The following is a 22,574-nucleotide window of genomic DNA, read 5'->3' on the forward strand; positions in this document are numbered from 1 at the left end:
TCTTTCCCCAGAATTTTAGTTTGGGATAGATTGATCCATGAAATATGAAGTCCTTATTGAGGCCTTCAGAATAAAATGCACTAATAGGTGGGTGGTGGCTGACTTGTTCAGATATAAACCTAAATCCTAAATCCTCCCTGGCAACAACAAAAGAAGAGTATTAAATAGTAAGTATATTTTTAATATTGCAAGAGAAAAGAGTTGATACTTTAAAAAAATGTGAAGTATTTTTAGATTAAACTGAAGGTGAAATTTTTCCTTTTCTAGTTCCATGACACATTTACAATTAATGAAATGAAAGGATTTCTACTCTGAACGCTTTCTTTTTATACCTCAAACCAGGTTTCTACCCAGAAAAGCATCTGAAGAAGTTTCACTGAAATAACTCATGAAAATACAGAGACCCCGTGGGCAGCATGAAAAGGTCTGACTGAAAATTCTTTACTCCACTGCAGACATATCACCCATTTATTTGAGGAAGCCGAAAGTCCTTCAGACTAATTTCTCTATCTGACATGATCAACAAAACAATATTTAAATTAATTAATAGTGTCTGTTCAGGAAGTGTCTTTGGTGGAAGAACATGAGCCAATTTTCCTCTAAATAATTCTCTGCATACTCTGCCTAAACTTAGAAATAAAATTATTAGCTTTTATAACAACTTCCCAGAAATTTTGAGGTAGTTTGAAGAAAAGAATTTTAGCTATACTCTGAAATATATTTTACTGGTATTTTACTACAACCAAACCAGTGTGAGAGTCTGCTAACTCAAGAACACAAACAACCCCAGCTCCCAATTTAAAGTAATTACTACCTGGTTAATTCATAGGTTTCTCCTAACAGCGGGTTAAATGGTTTGCCAGTTCTCTCCCACTGAGAAGCTACAGCAGAGACTGCAAAAGCAGCTACAGCCTGTAAGCAAATTAAGAACACATTGTTATGAGAATAGTGCATTAAAACTCTAAGTTGAATATATTATATTTTTTGCACATACAGTATTTTATTAGTATTCTACAAAGGAATTGCTTTATATTGTTTCAGGCCAAAACATTTGTAAACCATGGGATAAATGATATAGAAGTGGGGAAATATAAGCACTTATTAAGAATCTCATTTCCAACAGGAATTATTTTCTGTGGTAAATTCTGCCAGGTTACATTCTGCCCCACCTACCTCTAGGAGATCAGCCTGGTTTTTTAAATCTACTTTTCCCCACTTTGACTGCCCCCCACCCTCAGCTTGTTGGGAAGAGAGCCTTGCTTTCCTAGTGCCAGGAAAGAACTATTTCAGCACAGACGTGACTTCTTGAACCATGCCAGCAGGTTCAGGTGACACTGAGGAGCTCCTGCAGGCTGGGAAATGGAGGTATGGACCCCACAAACACAGGATCCAAGATAAACACTCCAGTTTCACTTAAATAAATCAGAGCTGTGAGCAATACCAGCATAACCTGATGCACACAGGTGTCACCATATTCACTTCCTTGGTGTGAGACCAGCCAGGTACTATATCCTAATCCCAGTAACACCCAGTTTTGGAGAAAAAAAGAGAAGCAAAAGTTGGCTCTGTCACAACAATTTTTCATCCATAACTTCAAAATCATGAGGCCACTCAACAAAGCAATTTAGAGTGACATGAAGCCAAGATTTCATCCTCACAACTATAAAACCACAAAAAGGGTCACAGTTAAATGAGTTGAGATCCTTGGGCATGGTCAGTTGTGGCACTTTCCTGCTCTAGACTTTTGTTTCAAACTCTGTGCACAGCATGGAGTGTGAAAGTGTCACAAATATTCGATACAGCCACTACGAAAGAAGAAACTCATCTAGACAGACAAATTGGGCATTCTTACGGTAGCCCCTGAGAAAGAAATACACTGAAGTGAGAAATTATCTTAAAATCAAAGACCATGAGAAAAAAAAAACAACTTCTGAACTACCCAGAAGGTGGTAGGGGTTCTTACCTGCATTCTTTCCAGGGGATCTGCATGACTACAAGCCTTATTAATGAGGTATATATGCTCCATATATTCTGTTATCCTTTGAAGGAAACTCAAGGGCTCGTTGAAGACAATGGGCATCGTAATCTTGGACAGCTCCTATATAACCAAAGGGCAGGTTCACTTCTTAGACACAACACTAAGTTAACAACTGGCAACAACAAGAATTTTCAAAATAAGTTGTGGGTGAGTTTATTTATAGTATTCCTCAAAGGATATTTGGCAAGCCTGGAGCAGACCTCCAAATGCTACAGCTGGAAGCATTGCAGAACCTTACTTGCAATCTCAAATAACAACTTAAAATATTGATCCAGCTAACCTAATAAATTCCCAGAGAATGCTACCTTCTCTGCTGTGGTCTGTGTAAAGCAGAAGAGGTTAAAATTTCCATAGGTAGCAGCAATAATGTGCTAACCCAGCTCTGTGCTGATACTCAAGTGCCACACACTCCTTGGAAACCCTCACAGGCTTATTTGCATAAAATCTATCCATTGTACTGCAGCAACCACAAATTATTTTTTGAAAGGAACATTTACATAAAGAATAGTACTTGAATTGCTCTACCAGATTTTAGTGACTTTATTTAAGCAACCTGTTATTTGTGTCAGACCATTTCTGGTTTCACATGTGGATACAAGACAGACACGAAGTTCACGCAGAGATTTCCAATTCCCCCGGTCTTTTACTATACCCAAGCAAATTTGGCTGTTTAATTACAAAGTTGCACTTGTGACTGAGCATTAAAGCATTAATGTAAGTGCTTAAAACTTAAGAGAAAGCAGAAGGCCACCAGATGAAGCTAATGCAACATTTTCCTCACCTTGGCACAGGCAGTAAGGGAAGAAAAATGTTAACCTTAACCGACTTAAACTGATTTGGTCCAAGCAAAAGGTTCTAGTAGATGGGTCACTAATCCCACCAAAAGGAGTTTTGAGAGTACAGCTGTATGTCCTAGATGACATGAATTTATAAAATAAAGCCCTAAATCACATTTTGCTAAGAAAAGAATAAAAAAAGCAGGTAAGAGAGCATTGTGTCTATCAAACATATTTGACTATATTTTAATGGCTTTAGCCTAGTTCTTAAAGGACAGCTTCAGAAACACCAATCCACATGCTCTAACAGCTAAAGAAGATATGGAAATAGTACTGTTAATAAATAAATGCTGAGATTTAGAGTTGCAGTTTAAAATTGTTTCCTAGTGAAAACAAAGAAAAATGCACCAGGTGTTATTCTGTGTCTTGATGTTTAACAATGAAACTAACCAGCTGGCATTAGGAGCCCTAACACAGATGCTTCATTCAAGCTAACTTACCAGTCCAATGCATTTTTTTAATATGCTCCACACACTAAAATCACTTCTAGAAAACATTGGGGCAGGTAATGATGTCCTGTAATGGAAAAAAAAAAAAAAATCCAGCTGTCATTATCAGCCCATTAAACAACAAGCCATTTTCTTTTGCAGGTATGGAGGCAACTTACAAGGGAAGCAAAGCATCACCCCAGACTTGGCACAGGAAGCAGACACGTGAAATGACTTTTCAGTTCCAGAGAATTACCCTCTCCCACGAGAACAGCACCACCCCAAAAGCTATGAGCCAGCACGTGCTCACCTCTCATTTCCTATGCAGCTCTATGTGTTTACCTGTGTCTCTTAATCCCATTCTCTTGTATCTCTGTCTCTCCATTATGCTTTCCAGTCCTACTGCTTTGGTGTGGATCTAGATCAAGCATTTCTGGAACTTTATGATTTGCTTCTGAAAAGTCTCCTGAAGAATTGTCAGAATCAAAGCCTGTATAAAAACCAAAAGGCAACAGTTTTCTTTGGAATCTTACCATGCCACAGAGTGCCACTCACATTTTGCAAGTGTCACACCTGAAGGACACTTAGACCAGGTTAGTTTATTTCAAAGAGTATCAGAGTGAAAACCTTTTATTAAGAGACCTAATTTCCAGGAGTATTATGAGCCAATTATTGTATATGAATCAAGAATTATCATTTTTCACACTGCTGAATATAAAACTAATTTAGAATCTTAAAAGCTCTCAAGTAACTCCTAATCAGATTAGCTGCATTGTCTCTTTTTCAGAGCTGCAGCGTAATTAAAATAATTTGGTTCAGTTCTGTAGCTTTCCTCAAAGACCTTAAATAAATTAAACTTAGGCTGCTAACAGGCAAGGAGAAAAAGAAAAAAGAGAAAAGAGAAAATGGCCATTTCACAATGCAGGGGCAAACACACCCAGGCAACTGCAACCACAGAAATGTAGGATTTCAAACTTCTTTTTGCCACCCATATGTGCAAACCATATAACACTTCCCTAATGGCTGCAGCAGGAACATGTGGAGACCAGGATGAATCATTCCCTCAGCTCTACAAGTGACCCACAGCGTTACCTACAGGAGGTGGCTGCATTTCCTATGTCCCGAATCCACCCACTTGGTCAAGAGCTACTGGAAACACCACTGTAACCATACCCCAGCTTGCAGCAATATGCTTGGAACGGCTTTAATCCCAAAAATGTTAAACCACCAGGAATCTGTAGAACACGAACTTTTGTATTAAGCAGCCCTAAGTAAAAGTTGGACTAAACTAACAATCTAAGATTCCAGTCTAATGATTTTATTTTTTAGTAACATAAATTACAGAAATAGTAATAAAAAATAATGACAATTTTTGCTTTGGCTTTGAATAAGAAGATTTTAAAAGCATTCTATGCACCCCTACACACACCCTTGGGTCTCAATCAACAGCAAGAGGCCTCCCCTCAGTGCTGCTACCCAGACTGACTGCAGAAACAAAACATTTGTCAACCACAACAGCATCACCACAGAGAACCCTAAAATGATCAATTAATACAATCCTTCACTACTGCCACAGTACTACAACAGAAAACACTGCTGATCGTTCACTGTAATAAAGGAACATCTTTGCTGAAATTAATTCTAAGATCATTAAGTCCTTCCTGAGTGCCAAAAGGGTCAATTCTTCCTCAAGAAAGACTTGAGTTTCCAGCTTCCAATTTAAGAGTCAGAATCAAAAAGCAACATGAAAATGTGGGTATTTGCTGGCGTACAAATTTTGCCATAGTTTGAAGGAATACATAACAATTCTTGCATTCCTTTCATTCAGCTGTCACAACCTGGGCAGCCCCTTGTCTTTGTGCTGAGTTGCCATCACACTCAGTTACAGCCTGGCCCAGAGTCCAGCTGTGGGTACAGAAAGATTCTGAAATATTACAAAGCCTGTAAACACTCTAATGGAGTAAAGAAATCAGTTGTGACAAAGATTATTTCCATTTCAATTTTAAATAGACTAAAATGCTGTGATCCTCTGCCATTAACTTTTTAAAAAAGCAGTACTTCAACTTTGTTTTAACTTCTTCAATGGCTGCTTTTGCTGTATTAGAGCAATTCATGCAAGGCACACATTCCAGAAACAAAAAGCTGCACTTTTTTCAGGGATCAAGACCATGGCAATAACATTCAGAACTGCACCAGGAAGTCCCAGTGATAGGATCTTACTTGGTAAACAGCAGGTGTAATGGGTGATGTCATGTCTTGCCCTGTCTCCTACATTTTGATGTCACAAGAATGTAATTACACAGCAATAACCACACCTTGGCAGTCTTAGTACTCAATTGGAAAGCATGACAGTCACATATAGATTCAGGTCATTAAAATGAAGACTACCCTGAAACACCTGTCTTAAAAAAAAACCTTCAGTCAACTCACAACCAAATATTTATGATTTTAAAATAGTATTTTTAACCATATATTAGCTTTGTTTGAACCAGTTACAGTAAGAGCAGCAAAATAACTTATTAGTATAACTATAAAGTTGGGAAAAAGAAGAATGAGCTTTCTGGTACATGTGCCCTTACCCAAAAAACTGATCAAGTTCACACAATGTAAGGAACAGCAGCACTTCAATGAGATAAACACACCTAAATGTAAAAGTAATGCTTCACAACAGGAATAGTCCACTGGATTACAGAGGAATAGTTCTGAAAAATGTTACTGTAATTTCAGTCTTTACATTGTACCTGAAACCCTGCAAATCCTATCAATGGTCATTGTGTTATCCACATTAGTTTTTCTGTTTCCTATGATTCAGAATTGTTTTGCCCTGTTCCTGTAAAGCACAACAGGAATTTAGATTCAAGTATATATATTATTTATGGACAACAATATGTCATTGGTAAGTAAATAAATGCCAATTAAAATGAATGTCTTGCAGACAAACAATAAAAATTAAATCCTTTCTCCAGAAAAGGAATTACTTCAAAAGGGTAAAGTTTGCTTTTATTAGATTGCACTTCCACTTAATTACTTAAAAAAAACTGAAACAACAAAACCACTGTGGTACACAGCCAGATAATCATAGACTTTCAACTACACTTTCAACCATAGCATCACATGACTTATCCACTACAAGCTCATTGAGAAAGTTTTGGAAGATGCTTCTCAGTGAAGTTCTAGGTATTATAGTTCTATGAAGAACTATCCAGACACTGTTCTTCAGAGAGGAGGCAGTTCTGGAAGAAAAACAGCTTACAGAAATGACATGTTGTAGTTTTTCTAAGTTCCAAAAAGAGCCTTACACCAGCTGCCAATAAAGCTCTGAACTTGAGAAACTGAGTAGGTAAGAGTTACTTACAGGACAGTTTTCATACTGAAAAGCCACTGGGAGTAAGGATAAATATGCAGATTTAAAAGGAGGATAGGGGACTACAGACAGAAATACAAAGTCAACAATTAGCTTAATCAGAAGTTCCATTTACGTGTGTTAAGAGTGAAACAGAAGCTTTTAGAAAGTCTTAAATTTTCAAAGCAGAATACTTAAGTTAGGTGCCAACATAAATCTATTTCAAGAGCTTAAAGAAAAGTGACTTGCCAGTAACTTTAGTTCTCTTAGCCTTCCTCTTCCACATCCTGCAACTGAAACAAGTCCACTCAGACTGTGCTGCACATCAGCCAAGGCAGCAGAGGCCCTGGTTCTGAGTCACAGACAGAGACACGAGACCTCCCCTGCGGACAGTCAGCAACTCCCCTAAGTACCAATTACACCTTGTCAGCCAAGGCAGAAAGGCAATCAAAATACCTTGGTACTGAGAGCCTTCAGATCTAAAAAAAGCATAAGGAATAGGGATAAACAGCTGGAAGTGTAGGCAGCGAGTGAAGCAAGAGGTATTATTTTTCTTTGCCAGAAATTAACCATTCTCCACTTTCCAAAATAAGGCCACAGTCACAAGCTGTAGCTGATTGGAGGCAGGCTGGCCTTTCACAACATCTGCAATACTTACACAGCCATCGATTCAGTCTGATCCAGATACAATGAAAATATATCAGTTTGGCAGATAACCTCACTTCCTGCTCCCCACGAGAAAGCAACAGAGAACAACAAATACACCTGGCTGGATGAACCAGCTGAGCCTCATGGGCACAGAACAGATTTCCATGGAACTGCAGGCTAATATTTAAAAAAGCAAAATTAAACTATCCATGTTCTCAAAAATAAATTACTCTGGTAAACAGCCAGGCATTTTCCTGCTTTGTGGCAACCTTTTCACAAAACACTTCGGCAAAAAGATACCTGACAATATTAATGAAGGATACATCTCTAAAAGAGGCACAGAGTCTTTAAAACATCTGTGATGACATTAACACACCCAAGGTGACATAGATCAAAACTATATGCTCTTTGTCTCTCAGAAAATTTCAAAGAATCTGAAATTCATCAAAGGATTGACCACGTTTATCATGATCCTGCCTCATAGAAGGCTTCCACTGGAATTTGAGAAAAAGTAGATTCTTGACAGCTGTGATGTCTGGAATTAAGTGAGATCACAGGTAACATTCCCAAGGGATTCCCAATGGGAGTACTCATTTATGACGTAAGGCTGTCAAGTGTCAGCAATGTTAATAACTTCTGACTGCAAAGAAACTTCTCCCCATGGAAACTCTCTTTGTCATCAACTTGATTCATCCCCTCGATTCATCGACACCCCAGTCCATGCTGCACCTCCACAAGTGCCATCATCATCCAGTCAGGGACAAACCATCTGCCAGGATTCCCAACCATACAGCACACAATTCCCTCCCATGAGCATCTCTTGGATGAGACGGGGACAGTGTCAGAAGCAGGAAACTTCTCAGCCAAGGAGTTAAATCCACTACACCAAACCTCAGGGGTGTCCTTCGGAGAGATTCATATTCTAGAAGTGGATATCATCAATTAGTAACTATAGAAAAGCTGTGACTTCCTCAAGGAGTGAGCCCATACTATCTTAAAGGAGGCAGAAAACTACCTGGGCTGCTGCTGAGAGTGCTGCAGAGTAACTCCCACAGAGTCCAAGTGCTCTAAGCCTGGTTTACTCCCTACAGGACACAAATCATAGTACCCAATTCCTAAAATCAGTGAACTCTGGGAACACATCGCAGCTCCTTCTAGGGCAACCAGGGCCCAGGACACAGCAGGAGCAAGAGAAAAGTATGGTGCGCACACTGTTTTCATCTCAATGCTAAAACACAGCTGGAAAATGTGCTCATTCCTGGCAGCCACATCCCAATCCTAGACTTTGAGCAGAAGACGCACATCTAAAGGCAGATTCTGCCCTTCTGCTGATCTGACCTAAAAACAAGGAGAGCATCCTTGGAAAGAGCAGACTGAGGAGTCTGCCAAGGGCATTTCATTTTTTTAAATCAAAATTTGGAAGCCCAAATCCTGAAGTTGTCACTGGGAAACCTGGAAGCTCAGAAGAGACCTTGACTGTGGACTTGATCTCCTGGGAGTACTGTGCCTATACCTACCATGTCCAGACCATTAAAAAAACTAAGAGACAGGCAGGCACTACCAGGACCCATTAACACCTAAAAAATTCACTAAAGCACCATGTGAAAGATCCACAGTGTTAACAGGAGCAAAGAGTTACTACAGACAGCAGCAGCCAGGAACATGAATGCAGAGAGGCCCATTTACAGTTGTTCTCTGCATCACATTTCTGACCTAGACAAGACACAGCTACAAAGAGCTAGGTCTGACTTCACTAGGTCTGTGCAAGTAACTCATCAAACTGTCAGCATCTCCTAAAATCCAGCAGGAGAAAGGGATTGAGCACCTGTCCTTAAAGACAGTCCTGAGGGAGAACAAATCTGAAGCAAAGTATTCCAAACTTAGCACTCCCCTTAAACCAAGTATCAGGCTCCAAGGGAACACATATAACATATATATATATTTAAACTTATCTCCTGCCAGCACATTCCCCCCTGAGGAAGAATAAAATGAAGATGGAACAAGGAGTGCTCACAGAACTGATACACAACACCCCAGTTCTGAGCAGTCAGCCACGACTGCAGGTACAAGAACAGCTCATGCACAATAGCTCAGTCACCACCACCTGGAGCATTGCAGGGGGAATCAACCTTTTGAGGTAGAGGGGAAAAAGAAGAGGAAAGAGGACAAAACCAGAGTATCTAAATGCAGATGAGTCAAACACTGAGGGCTGTGCAGTTCTGCAGCAAGGGACAAAGGAATGCATCACCATCAAAGCTGTACAACACAGACCTCATGCTTAGAGGCACATTTCTTTTCACACCTTTTTTAGTGGAAAAAAAATCTAGTTCATTTATGGCAGTGACCCTGAGCTCTTGCAACTGAAAGATTACAAATGACATACAAAAACAACCCATTGTGTTTTCAAGACTTCAATGGTACAAAGGTTTGATTTTACAGATGGATTTGGAGTACTAGTCCCCATCACACCTAGCTGGCATGAATGCAAACTAAATTTCCTTCTGTCCTCTGTGACACAGTTGTGACAAGTCCTGTACAGTCTGCTGTCAGTCACACTGCTTCACCCAGCCCCCTCTGTTTACTCCTCACATGAATTTGCAACCAGCCATGTCTAAGTCTACCTTACCCTACCATGCTACTTCCATTCCTTCAGCTTTCACACTTACCATTATTCTCTTTTTGTTCCTGTGATTTTACATTAACAGCTGTACACTGAGTATTTCTCATTTCACCTCTGCTACACAATTGCTCAAGAGACGTTTCAGTGGAAGACTTTAAAATTGTTTGAGATCTTTGAGAGGATTTCCTTTTTGTTTATTAAAATACTTCAAGCATTTTATTTCACCACTAAAACCATCTAAAGTTCTTATAAATAACTATTCATCCTTATTAGTTCAAAGCAAAGTACTATTTGATACACTGCTCAAGTGTGAAGTGCTTCATGTTTGCTTTCTTTAGAAAAAAACAGGATTGCAAAGACTTTTTGCTCCCTATCTTGAAAACATACTTTTACAGTAATTTTTTTCTGACCAGAAAAACATTTTCTACTTCAATTCTTTAGGATAAGGGTTTTATTAAAATAAAAAAAAAGAATAAAATAACAATAAAAACAACCCACAGAAAATATTTCACCTTTCAAAGGGTCTTAAAAGCATTACTTCTCAAGCTGCTATTAAATTGCTTTTCACAGAAAATGAAAGCAAGACCTAGCCATTAAAGGACTGTTACAGTGATGAAATAATAACCAGCATTAAGCTTTAACAAAAAAACCCCTCATTTCCAAGCCTGAACATGAGTTATAATTTTCCCTGTCTACTTTCAGAAGACAGCACTACAAGTTTTATCAGCACAAGTTTACTTTTGATTTACTATTAACAGCTGTATATTACAACACACACAATGCAATTTATAGGGGTTTTCTTCCCCTTGGCACTGTGCCCATCACTCACCCGTAACGGCATCATAAAACTCTTCTTCACTGTTCATCCTTCAGTGTGAAACCTCTGTGCAGCCAGTGCAGCTTCCTCTAATGCATTGTTGAACTTGATTTAGAGATTAAGTATCTGTATGCTGTCAGGGTCTTCTCTTGCAAATACCCAGCTGCTTTAGAGGATCTATTTGACAAGACAGGGAAACAAAATTAGCATCTTCCACAGTTCTCCTGTGTACAAACACTCACACTTGACAAACACTAATTTTTTTGTTTCTTCCCATGGCAAAAGATGGATTTTTGCATTCATAAGTAAACAGCTATCTTTGATATCACAGTAATTTTGAAGACAGCTACTGCCTGCCACAAGAACAGCTGAGAGAAGTGCCACACTTCTGTTTGTATAAATACTTCATATACATTACTGTAAAACATATCTTATTTACAGCAAGGTAAATTTCGGGCAAGTACAGCTAGATGGAGCAGAGAACTGACAGAAGAAAAAGCCAGCTGGCAACCCAAAAATTCTCCTTAGCAAGAGGATAAGCCTTCCTGCATCCTTAAGCAAGAAAGCTGGGAACAAGAAAGAACCTTTGTATCTCAAAATCTGACCACTGCATGAAAATGTTGGGCCTGACTGTACATCATGCAACCAATATGTAGTGACCCTGAGAGAAGTTTCATCAGGCTACTGCTATGCACTCCTGAAGAGACAACTGGAGATTTTTCCTTCTAGAAGGAATGTAAAGAACCAACAAACTTTTCCTCAGTAGAACCACGCACTCTGCAAATAACTTACAGATTTATGTAGCAATCCAGCTCTACTTTATGGATACACTAAATTAGATTTTTTCCAGATGGTTGGCAATGGTGTAACGCAAACATTTTTACCTCACCCAATTCTAGTTTAAGGAGAAGAATGAGAAAATTCCGTTTCCACTCTTACAAATGTTCACCAGCTTTCAACAACGAGCCAAGTACACCACAATAAATGACAGCATGGCAATGCTATCAATATCTCCTCCAAAACAACCTCAATCTGTCAGTCTCAATTTTTTTCTGATCCTGAAGATTCCACTGCTTTTGTGACAGTAGTTTTTCCAGAGTAATTATAACTTGCACAATTCCATTCTAATTAAGAGAAACAAAGCCAGAAGCACACTCTGCTCCTAGGAGAAGAGTTTACCATGTTTGAAGCCAATTCCTTCTTCTTCTCTGCAAGAAACCAGACTGTGTGTCAAGTCTTTTTCCCTTCACTGCCCAGAACAAAAGCTGTTTGAATGTCTCACATACATACAGTTCTTCTAACTGTCCATTCAGAAGAAGGAGCTAAACCAGCCCATTACAGAACTCATCTAAGTTAATGAATTTAGTGTTTGCCTTGAATTATTTTACATCTTTCAAGGCCAGGTATTTCAGTTTGTCACTTCTCCCTTAGGAACCTCCCATTTCCTTGCTACTGTAAGATTTTATATCAATCTGTGCACCAGCAATATTGTATTTACAAGTCTTCACCCTCCAAGTATCTTTGAAGATGCAAGACATTTATGGTTTCAGTTGTCTGCAAGCACTGAATCCTTCTAGCAAAACAGCAGCCAGTATTTCCAGAAGGAACTTATAGATGTACAAGATACAGCTCTCTCATGATCAGCATTACAACTACATTATTTTCTCCATGTTTTCTTCCATCTTTCCTTTTCGTGTTTAGTCTTGTACAGAAGGCACTTAGAAAAAAATTATGACTTAAAAAACTGTCAAATATTATTAAAGAAACTTAGAATAAATAAGGTCATACAGATGAGTGCCATTTTTCCCTCTCCCCTCTCCTGCACAATAATAATTGCATTACAAAAGGCCTTGTGAAGTGGAACTACATCCCACAGTGCAAAGTTTCACTGCAGAGACAACGAAGCTTTCCCATAAAAACACTCACCAAGTACAAATGAAGTGACCAGAATCAAAGACAAATGAAAAGCAGAGTTATGTTGTGCTCTCCTGATGTCTACCTCATGCCACACCTGAAGCTCACTTCTATTTGAAAATGAAAGTTCAATCATACGTATGTAAGTTATATACAAAATATTCACTAAAGTCACTTTAAATAACAGTCACAAATTGTCCTAAGGTGCTAGGAACATTTTAAAAAGGGTAAAAGAATATATTTTGCTGAGTTACACTAGGAATAACTTCACGCTTATATCACTCCTTTTACATTCAGTTCTTTTATATAGCAGAGATTAACATGAATTTGCATGTAGCTGAACACACAGTGGTAACAGCATTCAGATTTTATGAGCCAAAAAATTGGGATTAAATCCTGTTCACTTACTGAGAGCAAAAGTTACTTGGCTGAAATGCCAAAAGACAGAAACATCCTGGTTACTTCATATTCAGCATCCGTAATCTGTATTTCCTCCCCCATGTCGCTGATGTTCCCAGAAGAATTCACTTGCACACCAGCAACTGTGGTTAGCAACATTTATCAAAATTGCCACAGAAGGAAGGGTGCAACACTCCTGTATCAGACAGGCCTTCAGGAGCTCAGGACCAGCTGCTGTCCTGGAAAATCTTTCATAAAGCAAAAACATCCTATCATGGTCTCACCTTTCAGTCCCACAGTGTAGAAGAAACACAAAGCCTATCTGGACATTTTCTTGCCTACACAGTAATCATTAGGAATGTAACAAACAGGTTTCCACACAGACTTCACTTGTTGAGAGAACACTGTTTCAGCAGCTGAGGTTTGCTGGTTTAAAGCCTAAAATTACCTTAGTGGGCTTCACTTTCCAGGCAGGGCCAAGGGGCTGAGCCTGGGTGCCCAAGGCACAGACACCCTGAAATGTGCTTTCCCTGGGGATCTCAGCCCAGCTGCACTCACCAAACCATCTCATCAATAACAGGGAAAAGTAGAGGCACGTTAAGAGAACTGGAAATGCCTCATTTAATGATGACAACACACCCCTGACCACAACCAGTACAGATTTTGTGGTTTACAGAAACAAGCAACAAAGCTTATCTACTTCCTCATATTTTAAGGCTACGGATTGGTACAAACTAATTTGATTTATTATGGGATTTGTGTGCATGAGTACAAATGGCTACATTTATTTTTATTTTTGTATTTTTGCTGTTAAAAAGTGTCATTGGTACTGCACAACAACTCAAAAGCAGGTTATCTAAAGGGAGCTTACAGGAAAGGTGGAGAGGGACTTTCTACAAGAGCATGTAGTGACAAGACAAGGAGGAATGGCTTCACACTGACAGAGAGCAAGTTTAGATTAAATATTGGAAAAAAATACTCCCTGTCAGAGTGGGGAGGGCCTGGCACAGGTTGCCCAGAGAAGCTGTGGCTGCCCCATCCCTGGAAGTGTCCAAGGCCAGGTTGGATGGGGCTGGGAGCAACCTGGCATAGCAGAAGGTGTCCCTGCCCATGGCAGGGGGGTGGAATGAGATGAGCTTTAAGGCCCCTTCCAACTCAAACCATCCTATAATTCTGTGGTAATCATTAAAACGCCTTTAAATTCTCATCGTTTACCAGAAATGGTCACACATTCCTGACTGATGACCACGGACAGCCCCTTTCTTAAAGGATGTGAGGACTTTGCAAAGGCAAAGGACAAAACAAAGCATGCAGCTGAAGTAAAAACTGCAGAAACACACCCACAGCACACCTTGAAATAGGTTCTACAGAGGGAAGGGAATTACTCAGATTGACATCCTGCCTTCCAGAACTATGTCTGTCACAGGAGAGGGAACAAACAGAAAGGGCTGTTCCTAAACATGGGACAGGTCCCAAGAGGAGCACGGGAGCAAACTCCCTCTCTCCCAGTGACCCCCACAGCCCTGATGCAGAGAGTGTAATAAAACAATTCGCACCACCCACAGCCCCAGCCAAGCTCCCATGACCAAGGAAGTGGTAGCAGATCTGTCAATCAGCTGGTTGTGAATAATGTCACACAAAGCGGTCTGTCTGTCAGCACAGAGCTGAACCTGTCCCTCGGCAGTGATACGGACCAGGTGATCTGGCTGCCAGTAACATGCTCTGCTTTCCAAAGCTCTGTGCAGGTCAGAGTGCCCCCTACAAGGTCACAGCCCCCAGCAGTAGAAGGTACACAAACTCTCTTCCAGAACTACATCTGCTCCAGACTTTGCACAGTTCCTATTTAAAACCATTTCCTCCCACTTGAACTTATTTTTAAAACCAGGACAACAAAAGCGCAAGACTCTGCAAATCACTTTATAAACTGCCTAATTTGCTCCACGCATTCTGTGACGTGCATGTGAGCATCTCTCTGAGAGAAAATGCACATTCCACCTTCATGGCTTCTCTCCAAATCCAGCGTGTGGGAATCCACAGCCTTTATCTTGGTAAATTAATAATCCCTCAATTTGTCACCTCGTAGGCTTGTTCCTTCTCAAATTTCATTTTTCAGGAGAAAAATAATAAAAACAACCAGCTTGTTCCTCTGTCACCATGATCCTGGATCCAAGGAACTTATACACCAATTAAAGAACCCCAAAAACTTGTAGCCCTGTAAGAGTTTAAACCTGCAACTACCCTGACTAAATTAATTCGACTAGTTACTCCATACTAACTCGTTCTTCCAGGTTAATCCTCAACAAAGACACAGCTGGATAACCGAAAGTTACTCCTCCTTAAAGAAACATTTACATTTCTATAGAAAGACCAGCATGAGTGGCTCACTGGGCTGGAATGTGGCTCAGCAAGCTCAGGTTTGAAGCTGGCTGGGGACAGCTGCAGTGCCTTTTTCCTCCAGACCTCAAGCTGCAATTTCTCATCATGCAGCAATTCTGGAAAGCTTTGCTGACATCACCCTCCTAAATTAAAAATCCTTTTTTTTTTTTTTTTTTGCTTTGAAAGCACATGTTCTAGCTCTACACAACATGTAAGACACTTGGTCCTATTCATTACACAGATATTGAATCTACTTGTGAAATCCAGGAGCATTTAAGTAAAACCAAGTACAGAATCAATAAGCAGTCATGAAAATAACCACAGACATTCACCAGCATGAGCAGGTAGGGTGTTAGGAGTTCAATACACTGGAATTAGAGTGCCACCAAAGAATTCATGAACTAGCACATTCATCAGCTTTTTCACATGCCTAACAAGGTTTTGTTGGATGTGCGCTTCCACAGCAAATTAAGTTTTTTAACGTGAAAAGAGAAAAATTGCAAGCAATTAAGAAAAAGGGGAAAAAAAGAGTCACTTGGGACCTTCCTCATGAAAACCATTTTCATTGCTTTGATATGACAAGGACAAGGAGGGATGTGAACTTTTGAACTGACAGAGAGCAGGTTTATATTATATACTAGACAAGAATTCTTCCCTGTGAGGGTGGGGAGGGCCTGGCACAGGGTGCCCAGAGAAGTGGCTGCCCCATCCCTGGAAGTGTCCAAGGCCAGGTTGGATGGGGCTGGGAGCAACCTGGCATAGCAGAAGGTGTCCCTGCCCACGGCAGGGGGTGGAATGAGCTTTAAGGCCCCTTCCAACCCAAACCATTCTGTGATATCCTAGGCTCAGGATGCACCTTCTGTCCAGAAAGAGATGCCCAAAGAGCCAGCAGAAGATCAAACATCCACACCCTTCACACTAACACCAAAAATATTAAATGGGAAAACAAAGGAGAACAAAAATCCCAACAGTCTACAACATGACTGGTGGAATAAGAGCCAACCCCATCGTCTCTTGAGTTGCCAGCTGAAATAAAACATAGCTGTAGTACTTCAAGGGATAGAAATAAATAACTTGAACTAGAAGATAAATATTCATGTGTGTTTGATTCATACACATCTCCTGAAAACATCAAACTGCAGTGTTTCATCTCTGAATGAAAGCTTCAGCAAGGATGAATCTTAATTGACTTATGAAATTAGGTTACCAGCAACATTGGATCTAAAACATCTACAAAAATTAGCCAAGAAGCAATTTAATTGGCAATTTAGATTAACTGTTAATGCACTTAAAAATCTTGTCAGCCAGAGAACAGCAGAATCCAGAAGAGGATTTTCTTTACCAAGCGAGATTTGTTTCTTACTCCACAGTTTGAATGTAATACCATCTCCAGATGTCTTGGCAAGATAAAGCTCTCTGCAAACACAGCAAGAGAAGGGCAACTTCCTTCTCAAATCTGTTAAATAAAGTGCAAAGAGGCTGAGTGAAGAGGATCAGTTGAACACCAAGCCCAATGTCAATTTTCCATTTCTTTGGAGATTGCAGCTGTCCTTACCACAGGCTTTTATGTAGTTGCGAGTTATTAAATGGCCTGGGGACAGTTCAGTGCCAGCACTTGAAACAATCATGACAACAAACTGAACATCTGAAAAGTTAGCTTTGAACAAATGAGCTGAACAATTTATGGCAGGCAGAACCATGTTCTGTTCTCTTAGAAATACCAATTTTTGGCGATGCTTCACAGGAATTAAGAGACAACTGAAACACTACAAGTCTGGCTTTCAAAGGAGTAAAGGTCACAAAACTTGTTTCTGCATCAGAACAAATGACAATAATTGTCCTACACACTAATCATTGCCCCCAGCACAAAGCTCCAGTGATGCTACCAGAAGTACTACTTATTTAACAAAAAAATTGTAAAGATGAAACTGGACAGAAAATATCCTCCCAGAATAGTGCTCAATTACCTATGGAACCCATGGCTATTCCTCACTTTCATTTCAGCCAAAAATTCTGTTCCTACAGCCAAGGATACTGGCTTGTAGAACTTCCTTCAAGTCTAACAAGACAAACAGACCAAGTAAACTTGATTCCAGCAGATCAGTATTTTCTGATGCAAAACACTTCATTGGAATTCATGCAGAATTGTGTAAATGTTCTCCCTTCTTAACACTACCTCAATATCTGAGACATTTTTCCACCTAGAGCATCTGGTACAGCATTTTTCAGACTCTGTACCCTTCCCTTGGAAACTATTTCATGGCACATAATTGTAAAAAATGACAAAATTCTGTTCTACACACCTTTCCACGCATGATGCATAATGCTAGGTTTGATCAGGAGTGATAAATCAGCTCATTTCTAGCCACACTGGTAAAAAAAATAAATCATTCAATACTGTATTGTAAAGCAAGTTACTTCTTAGCTGTTTCCTGGGGATCTGTTTTATCTTACTTGTTAGAGATAAGGTGGGAAGTAATCAATAACTCCAAGCACAGTGGCTTCGGACACAAGTGTCAGTAGATATACAATTAATCATTTATGAACCTTCTCTTTGAAGGCAAAATTAAGGCTGCTTGGGTATTTCTCATTATAATGCAACCACCCCTGCAAATTGATCACTGAAGCTTATGAACATGAAGACAGTTGCAGCATAAAACATCACTGGAGAAAACCCCTAGAACACCAAAAAAAGTTACATGTTTAAGTTTATAGATCCTCCTCCTCAAAAGCAGCTTTGTCTCTGTGGACTCATTCCCCCCAGACAGGTGCAGGTTTACAATTATTCTGTACAAGGTATTTTGCAAAGAATTTTCACAGAGACTTAGAGAATTGTGACAGCAATTCTATTGCAAATAAAGCAGGAGGACGACAGTGACTAACCCAGCGCAGAGCCCTACGCTATAAGAAACCATATTTTTATACCTACCACCAACTTCTCACACACTCAGATTCCACAGCACGAGCTCATGCACACAGCTAACAAACTATTTGTGAAGGGGTTTTAAGACAATACGACAAATTTGCAAAAGCTTTAGGAAGTCAGAGTTTATGCTATGATTGAATTTCCTTTAAAGCTGCATTTATAGGAAATACCTAATGGATTCCAGTATAAGGTTGCTACTATGTTTGCTGCTGTCAAGACATTAAAAAAATAAAACAGAATTAACTTTGACTCCTCAAGACAGGACAAATATCTCCATTTGGAGTCCAGTTTTAATAAAGAATCCACCCAGCTATCTGCTCAGTACCATTAACCCACTTGGGTAACAAAATGTGCACAGTACTTTGTTTAAAACAAAACACGAGCATGTAAACAAAGTTATTTACACCTCTGAAGACGGGTGGCAATTTTGTTCCACTATTAAACAACCACTGAACAGTTTCATTGTTCTAGTGCAAAACCTAGAAAAAACCCATGCACGGGGCAGTTCTACTCTCCTGAAAAAGTTCTCCTTTCAGTCAGCACACGCTGTTGAAGAGCCCCTTATGAACAGGCTGGCGAGAGAATTTCTCTGCAGCCTTAACACACACAAGTTTCATAATAGAGAGCTATTAAAGGGATTCTCATCATCACTTGATTGCCCTGACACGTTGTAGGGAGCAGAGGGAGCTGGTTAGTGAGTTAGTGAGCTGAAGGGAGCGACGTGAACCAGAGACACCTCAGAATTCACACACTACCACCTCCAACCTCCACTGCCTCCAACTATCACTAGAATCAAAACACAGTGAGATCTACCAACAGATTCTTTCGGGAGCCCTGAAAAAATTTTACTCAGAAGTGTAAAAATAACGCAAGTAAAAATATAATGAAGTTATTTATCCAGTCATGAGAACACTTTTTTTGACAAATACCCTAAGCATGCAAATTTTGCAACACCCCAAAGGTTCACAGGATCCCAAGAGCCTTTATCTGACCCAAAACTGACCAGCACAGCAAAAGAACTGGAGTGGAACAGGAACACCACAGACAAGGTTTCCATTTGGTCTAACACCAAGCACAGACATTACGTGTCCAACACAGCAAAAGACAGCTCAAGTTGGGGACTATAAAACCAAGAGGGCCAGGACTAAAAGGTCCAGCTCTGTTTCTGCAGCTGCAGGGACAATTCACCTTTTGTGCACCCTCCCTCCCACCAGATGGATAAACAAGCCCAGGAAGACAACACTGCAGCCTCTGCATTTTCTGAATGGAGAGCTGCTGCAATTTACTACAAACCTGTCTCATTAAATTATGTGCATAATAAAATATACTGAATTAATCTAAATGATCTGTCTAGACCAGCAAATGAATTTCCAATTGTCACTGTTTTTAAGGAAAGAAAAAAAAATCAAGTTTAAGTAAGCTCAGTCTATTCTTGCCACTTATTGATCCTGAAAATTAAGACATTATCTTTGTGCACTGAATCAACAATACATTTTTAAAGAGTATAACTGAAAGTTATGGTAAACCACATTTGACACATTCTAATTGCTTGTTGCTCTCCTGCAACTTGCTACTACAAGCCTTTAAGGATACAAAGTAAATAATTACATCGTCATACAGTTGTCTGCACAGCTGCACAGTAATTATTAAGATGCAAGGATTGAGATATGAATTCTTGAATTCCAAGTTCTGTGGTGGTCTATTCCATAAAATAATAAAACCCAATAAAGAACAGCTATAAAGCATAACCTCTGTTTTTTTGCAATAGGAAAAACATCAAAGTCCCGTATCTCCAAAGTGGCAGATACAGGGTGACCAACTTGTTCCTTGCTCTCACTTTCCAATTTATTCAGCTTGGAGAAGATCCCCCTGTGATCAGCTACATATTTTCAAGCTCAGCAACAACATTCAAGTTCTTTAGCACTCCATATTTCACACATCTTCTTTGCATGCCTCATTTTGTGCATTTCTTCCAAAAATTTTAAGAACCAAACATTTTAGTTACTTCTCAAGAGATAAACACCAAGCATTTTAGAAGATCATAGCAGTGTCAAATACAGATACTTCTTATAACCTCCATGACGCAGGTGACAAAACTGATGCTGAGGGAAGGACTAGAAAAATGGCACCTTGTAAACAGAAGGCCTAGAAATCAACAGCATGATGTAACATTGCATTTGTTCAAGGACAAGCTACTTCAAATACCAAAGCCAGTAAATTATCTGCTTAAAAATTCAGTGTACTTGCAGGCTAATCTTGCTTTCAAACAACAGCAAAGAAAAAAATCATCTGACTGGCACTACAAACAGTGATTTTAAAATATAGCCTTATCAAAGCAAAAAAAGCCTGATTGGGACGTTTTCCAGCCAACACTAAGATAACAGAAAGCAAAGCTTTCCACCTTTGTTCTAGGTCAGCATGTGTGAAGTTCACACAGTAGAATTCACAAGAAGAAAGACTGAAAGAAATACCAGTTTCAATCATAAGACCTGCCAGCAGGTACGTATCATGGAAAGCAGTAACAGTATTAAAACTGACTTAAAGAAACCATCCAAGAGTGAAAACTATCTTCTGTGATCAGTTACCAAAAGATGTCAGCAAACAAATAACTAATAACCACACTGCTTTTCAGTATCACATCAACTGAAACCTTTATCCCATCTAGTCTTCAACTACCTGTAGGCACAGGGTTTGTTGTCTAATCACCACTTTCTACCTCAAACTTTTGCCTTCTGTTTCTAAGATTATTTTGGCATGGCTGAAGAGCCAGTTCTGGAGGAAAAATGCCGTATTTTTTGCTGGACAGCAGACATCTCAATGCTTCCTTTTGAGGACTTCCTGAAAATACAAGTTCATCATGAGCTGCTGTTGGTTCAGGAAACCATTCCTGATCAGAACCATTCCTGATCCTATCCCAGACAGCCCTCAACTTTCTGTCACGTGGTCAAACATCTGTATGCCTTGACAACTATTTTAAGAAAAAGCTGTGTTTACTGTAACTGAAAACCCAAGGGGTTACTTAGGGGGAAAAATCACTGCTCGGAATTTCTTGCTTCCATGCTAGTTTAGCCAGTTCTCCTACTCCCATCCCACGGCACAGCGCTTCATGTTTGGAAGTTACCCAAGTCACTGCTTCCAGAAATTGCCCTGAGGCTTTAGAAGTCCCTGAGCACGCTGGTGTAAAGTTTGTTAAGATGATAACACATGTGGCTGCCCCCAGATGGCAACATGAACATGGATTTATAGAACTTCAGAAGGTTAAGTTGGAATGATCAAATTTATTTTCCCTTGCATGCAAAGCCTTAGAGAAGGAAACACGATGGAAGAGTGATGCAAATCAACACTGCGGATCCATGTTCCTTTTTTACTTTTCCTGGAATCCCAAGTGAAGGCTATGTAATTTAGCTGAGAAAATTCACTGGAAATGGAAGAAGTGCTTGCGCTCAACGTGCTTTGGCAAATACTTCTGAGAGGGAACACAAGGTTATGGCACATGTAAAAGCCAGGAGGTGATTTTGAACCTACATTTGACATTCTGGCCTGCAAGTGCTGCACAGTAACAAACTGCTTCCAAAAGGAGTCCTGAACCCAAACATAAAGAGAGCACAAACACGACCAATAACCAAATTAAATAAATGGCAACTTATACCTTTATTACCATGCAGAAGTTCTGGTGGCATGTTATTTAAAGAAACGCCTTTTTTCCTGCTATTTTTCCCATCTTGCTTGTCTCCTTTTCAGGAGCTCTGTAAGAGAAACATCGAGTAGGTAACTGAAAAACAAAATAACAAAAAAGCCAATCCCAAATAAACCCCGTCTGCTCGCTGTGCTTCAGCTGTGACCTAAAAGGCCCCTTGAGGCTCCTGTACTGTGCTGAAACTGAGCCCAGCACATTCCTCTGGGGAGCCGGGTGTCGTAGACTCCTTTGCTAAACTACCCAGCTGCAAAAGCAATCGGAAAAAATATGGTAAAATCAGAAAAAGCCCAACGCTGTGGCTGACGGAGCTGCACTGACCCGCACCCTCTGCACAGCAACGTCCTTCAAACCCGGCTCCCTCCCCAGGCCCAGAGAGCCCCAGGGATGGGGTGGAACCGGGCAGGGCTCAGCCCGGGATGGGATCCCAGCCCCGGGCACGGCTCCGCACCGCGGAGAATCACCGCACCACGCAGGATTCACTACGCCGGACACGGGCTCAGCACCTCACCACCCCACGGCTGCAGCACAGGCC

General features: G+C 40.1%; 1 protein-coding gene across 1 annotated transcript in view; it reads right to left on the bottom strand.

The window, feature by feature from the left end:
- The window catches only part of OSBPL2 (oxysterol binding protein like 2), a 34,029-nt gene extending 11,914 nt beyond the window's left edge, over nucleotides 1-22,115 (bottom strand). The window contains 7 exon segments of the mRNA XM_017734402.1: nucleotides 1-137; nucleotides 815-912; nucleotides 1,964-2,098; nucleotides 3,315-3,390; nucleotides 3,645-3,792; nucleotides 10,743-10,907; nucleotides 21,995-22,115. The exon segment at nucleotides 1-137 is cut by the window's left edge and continues 17 nt beyond it. Of these exon segments, the coding sequence (XP_017589891.1) occupies nucleotides 1-137; nucleotides 815-912; nucleotides 1,964-2,098; nucleotides 3,315-3,390; nucleotides 3,645-3,792; nucleotides 10,743-10,779 (631 nt within the window). The 5' untranslated portion in view covers nucleotides 10,780-10,907; nucleotides 21,995-22,115.
- Between the last annotated feature and the right edge of the window lie 459 nt (nucleotides 22,116-22,574).

Source organism: Corvus brachyrhynchos, unplaced genomic scaffold, assembly GCF_000691975.1.
Source record: "Corvus brachyrhynchos isolate BGI_N302 unplaced genomic scaffold, ASM69197v1 scaffold10, whole genome shotgun sequence".
Taxonomy (NCBI): domain Eukaryota; kingdom Metazoa; phylum Chordata; class Aves; order Passeriformes; family Corvidae; genus Corvus; species Corvus brachyrhynchos.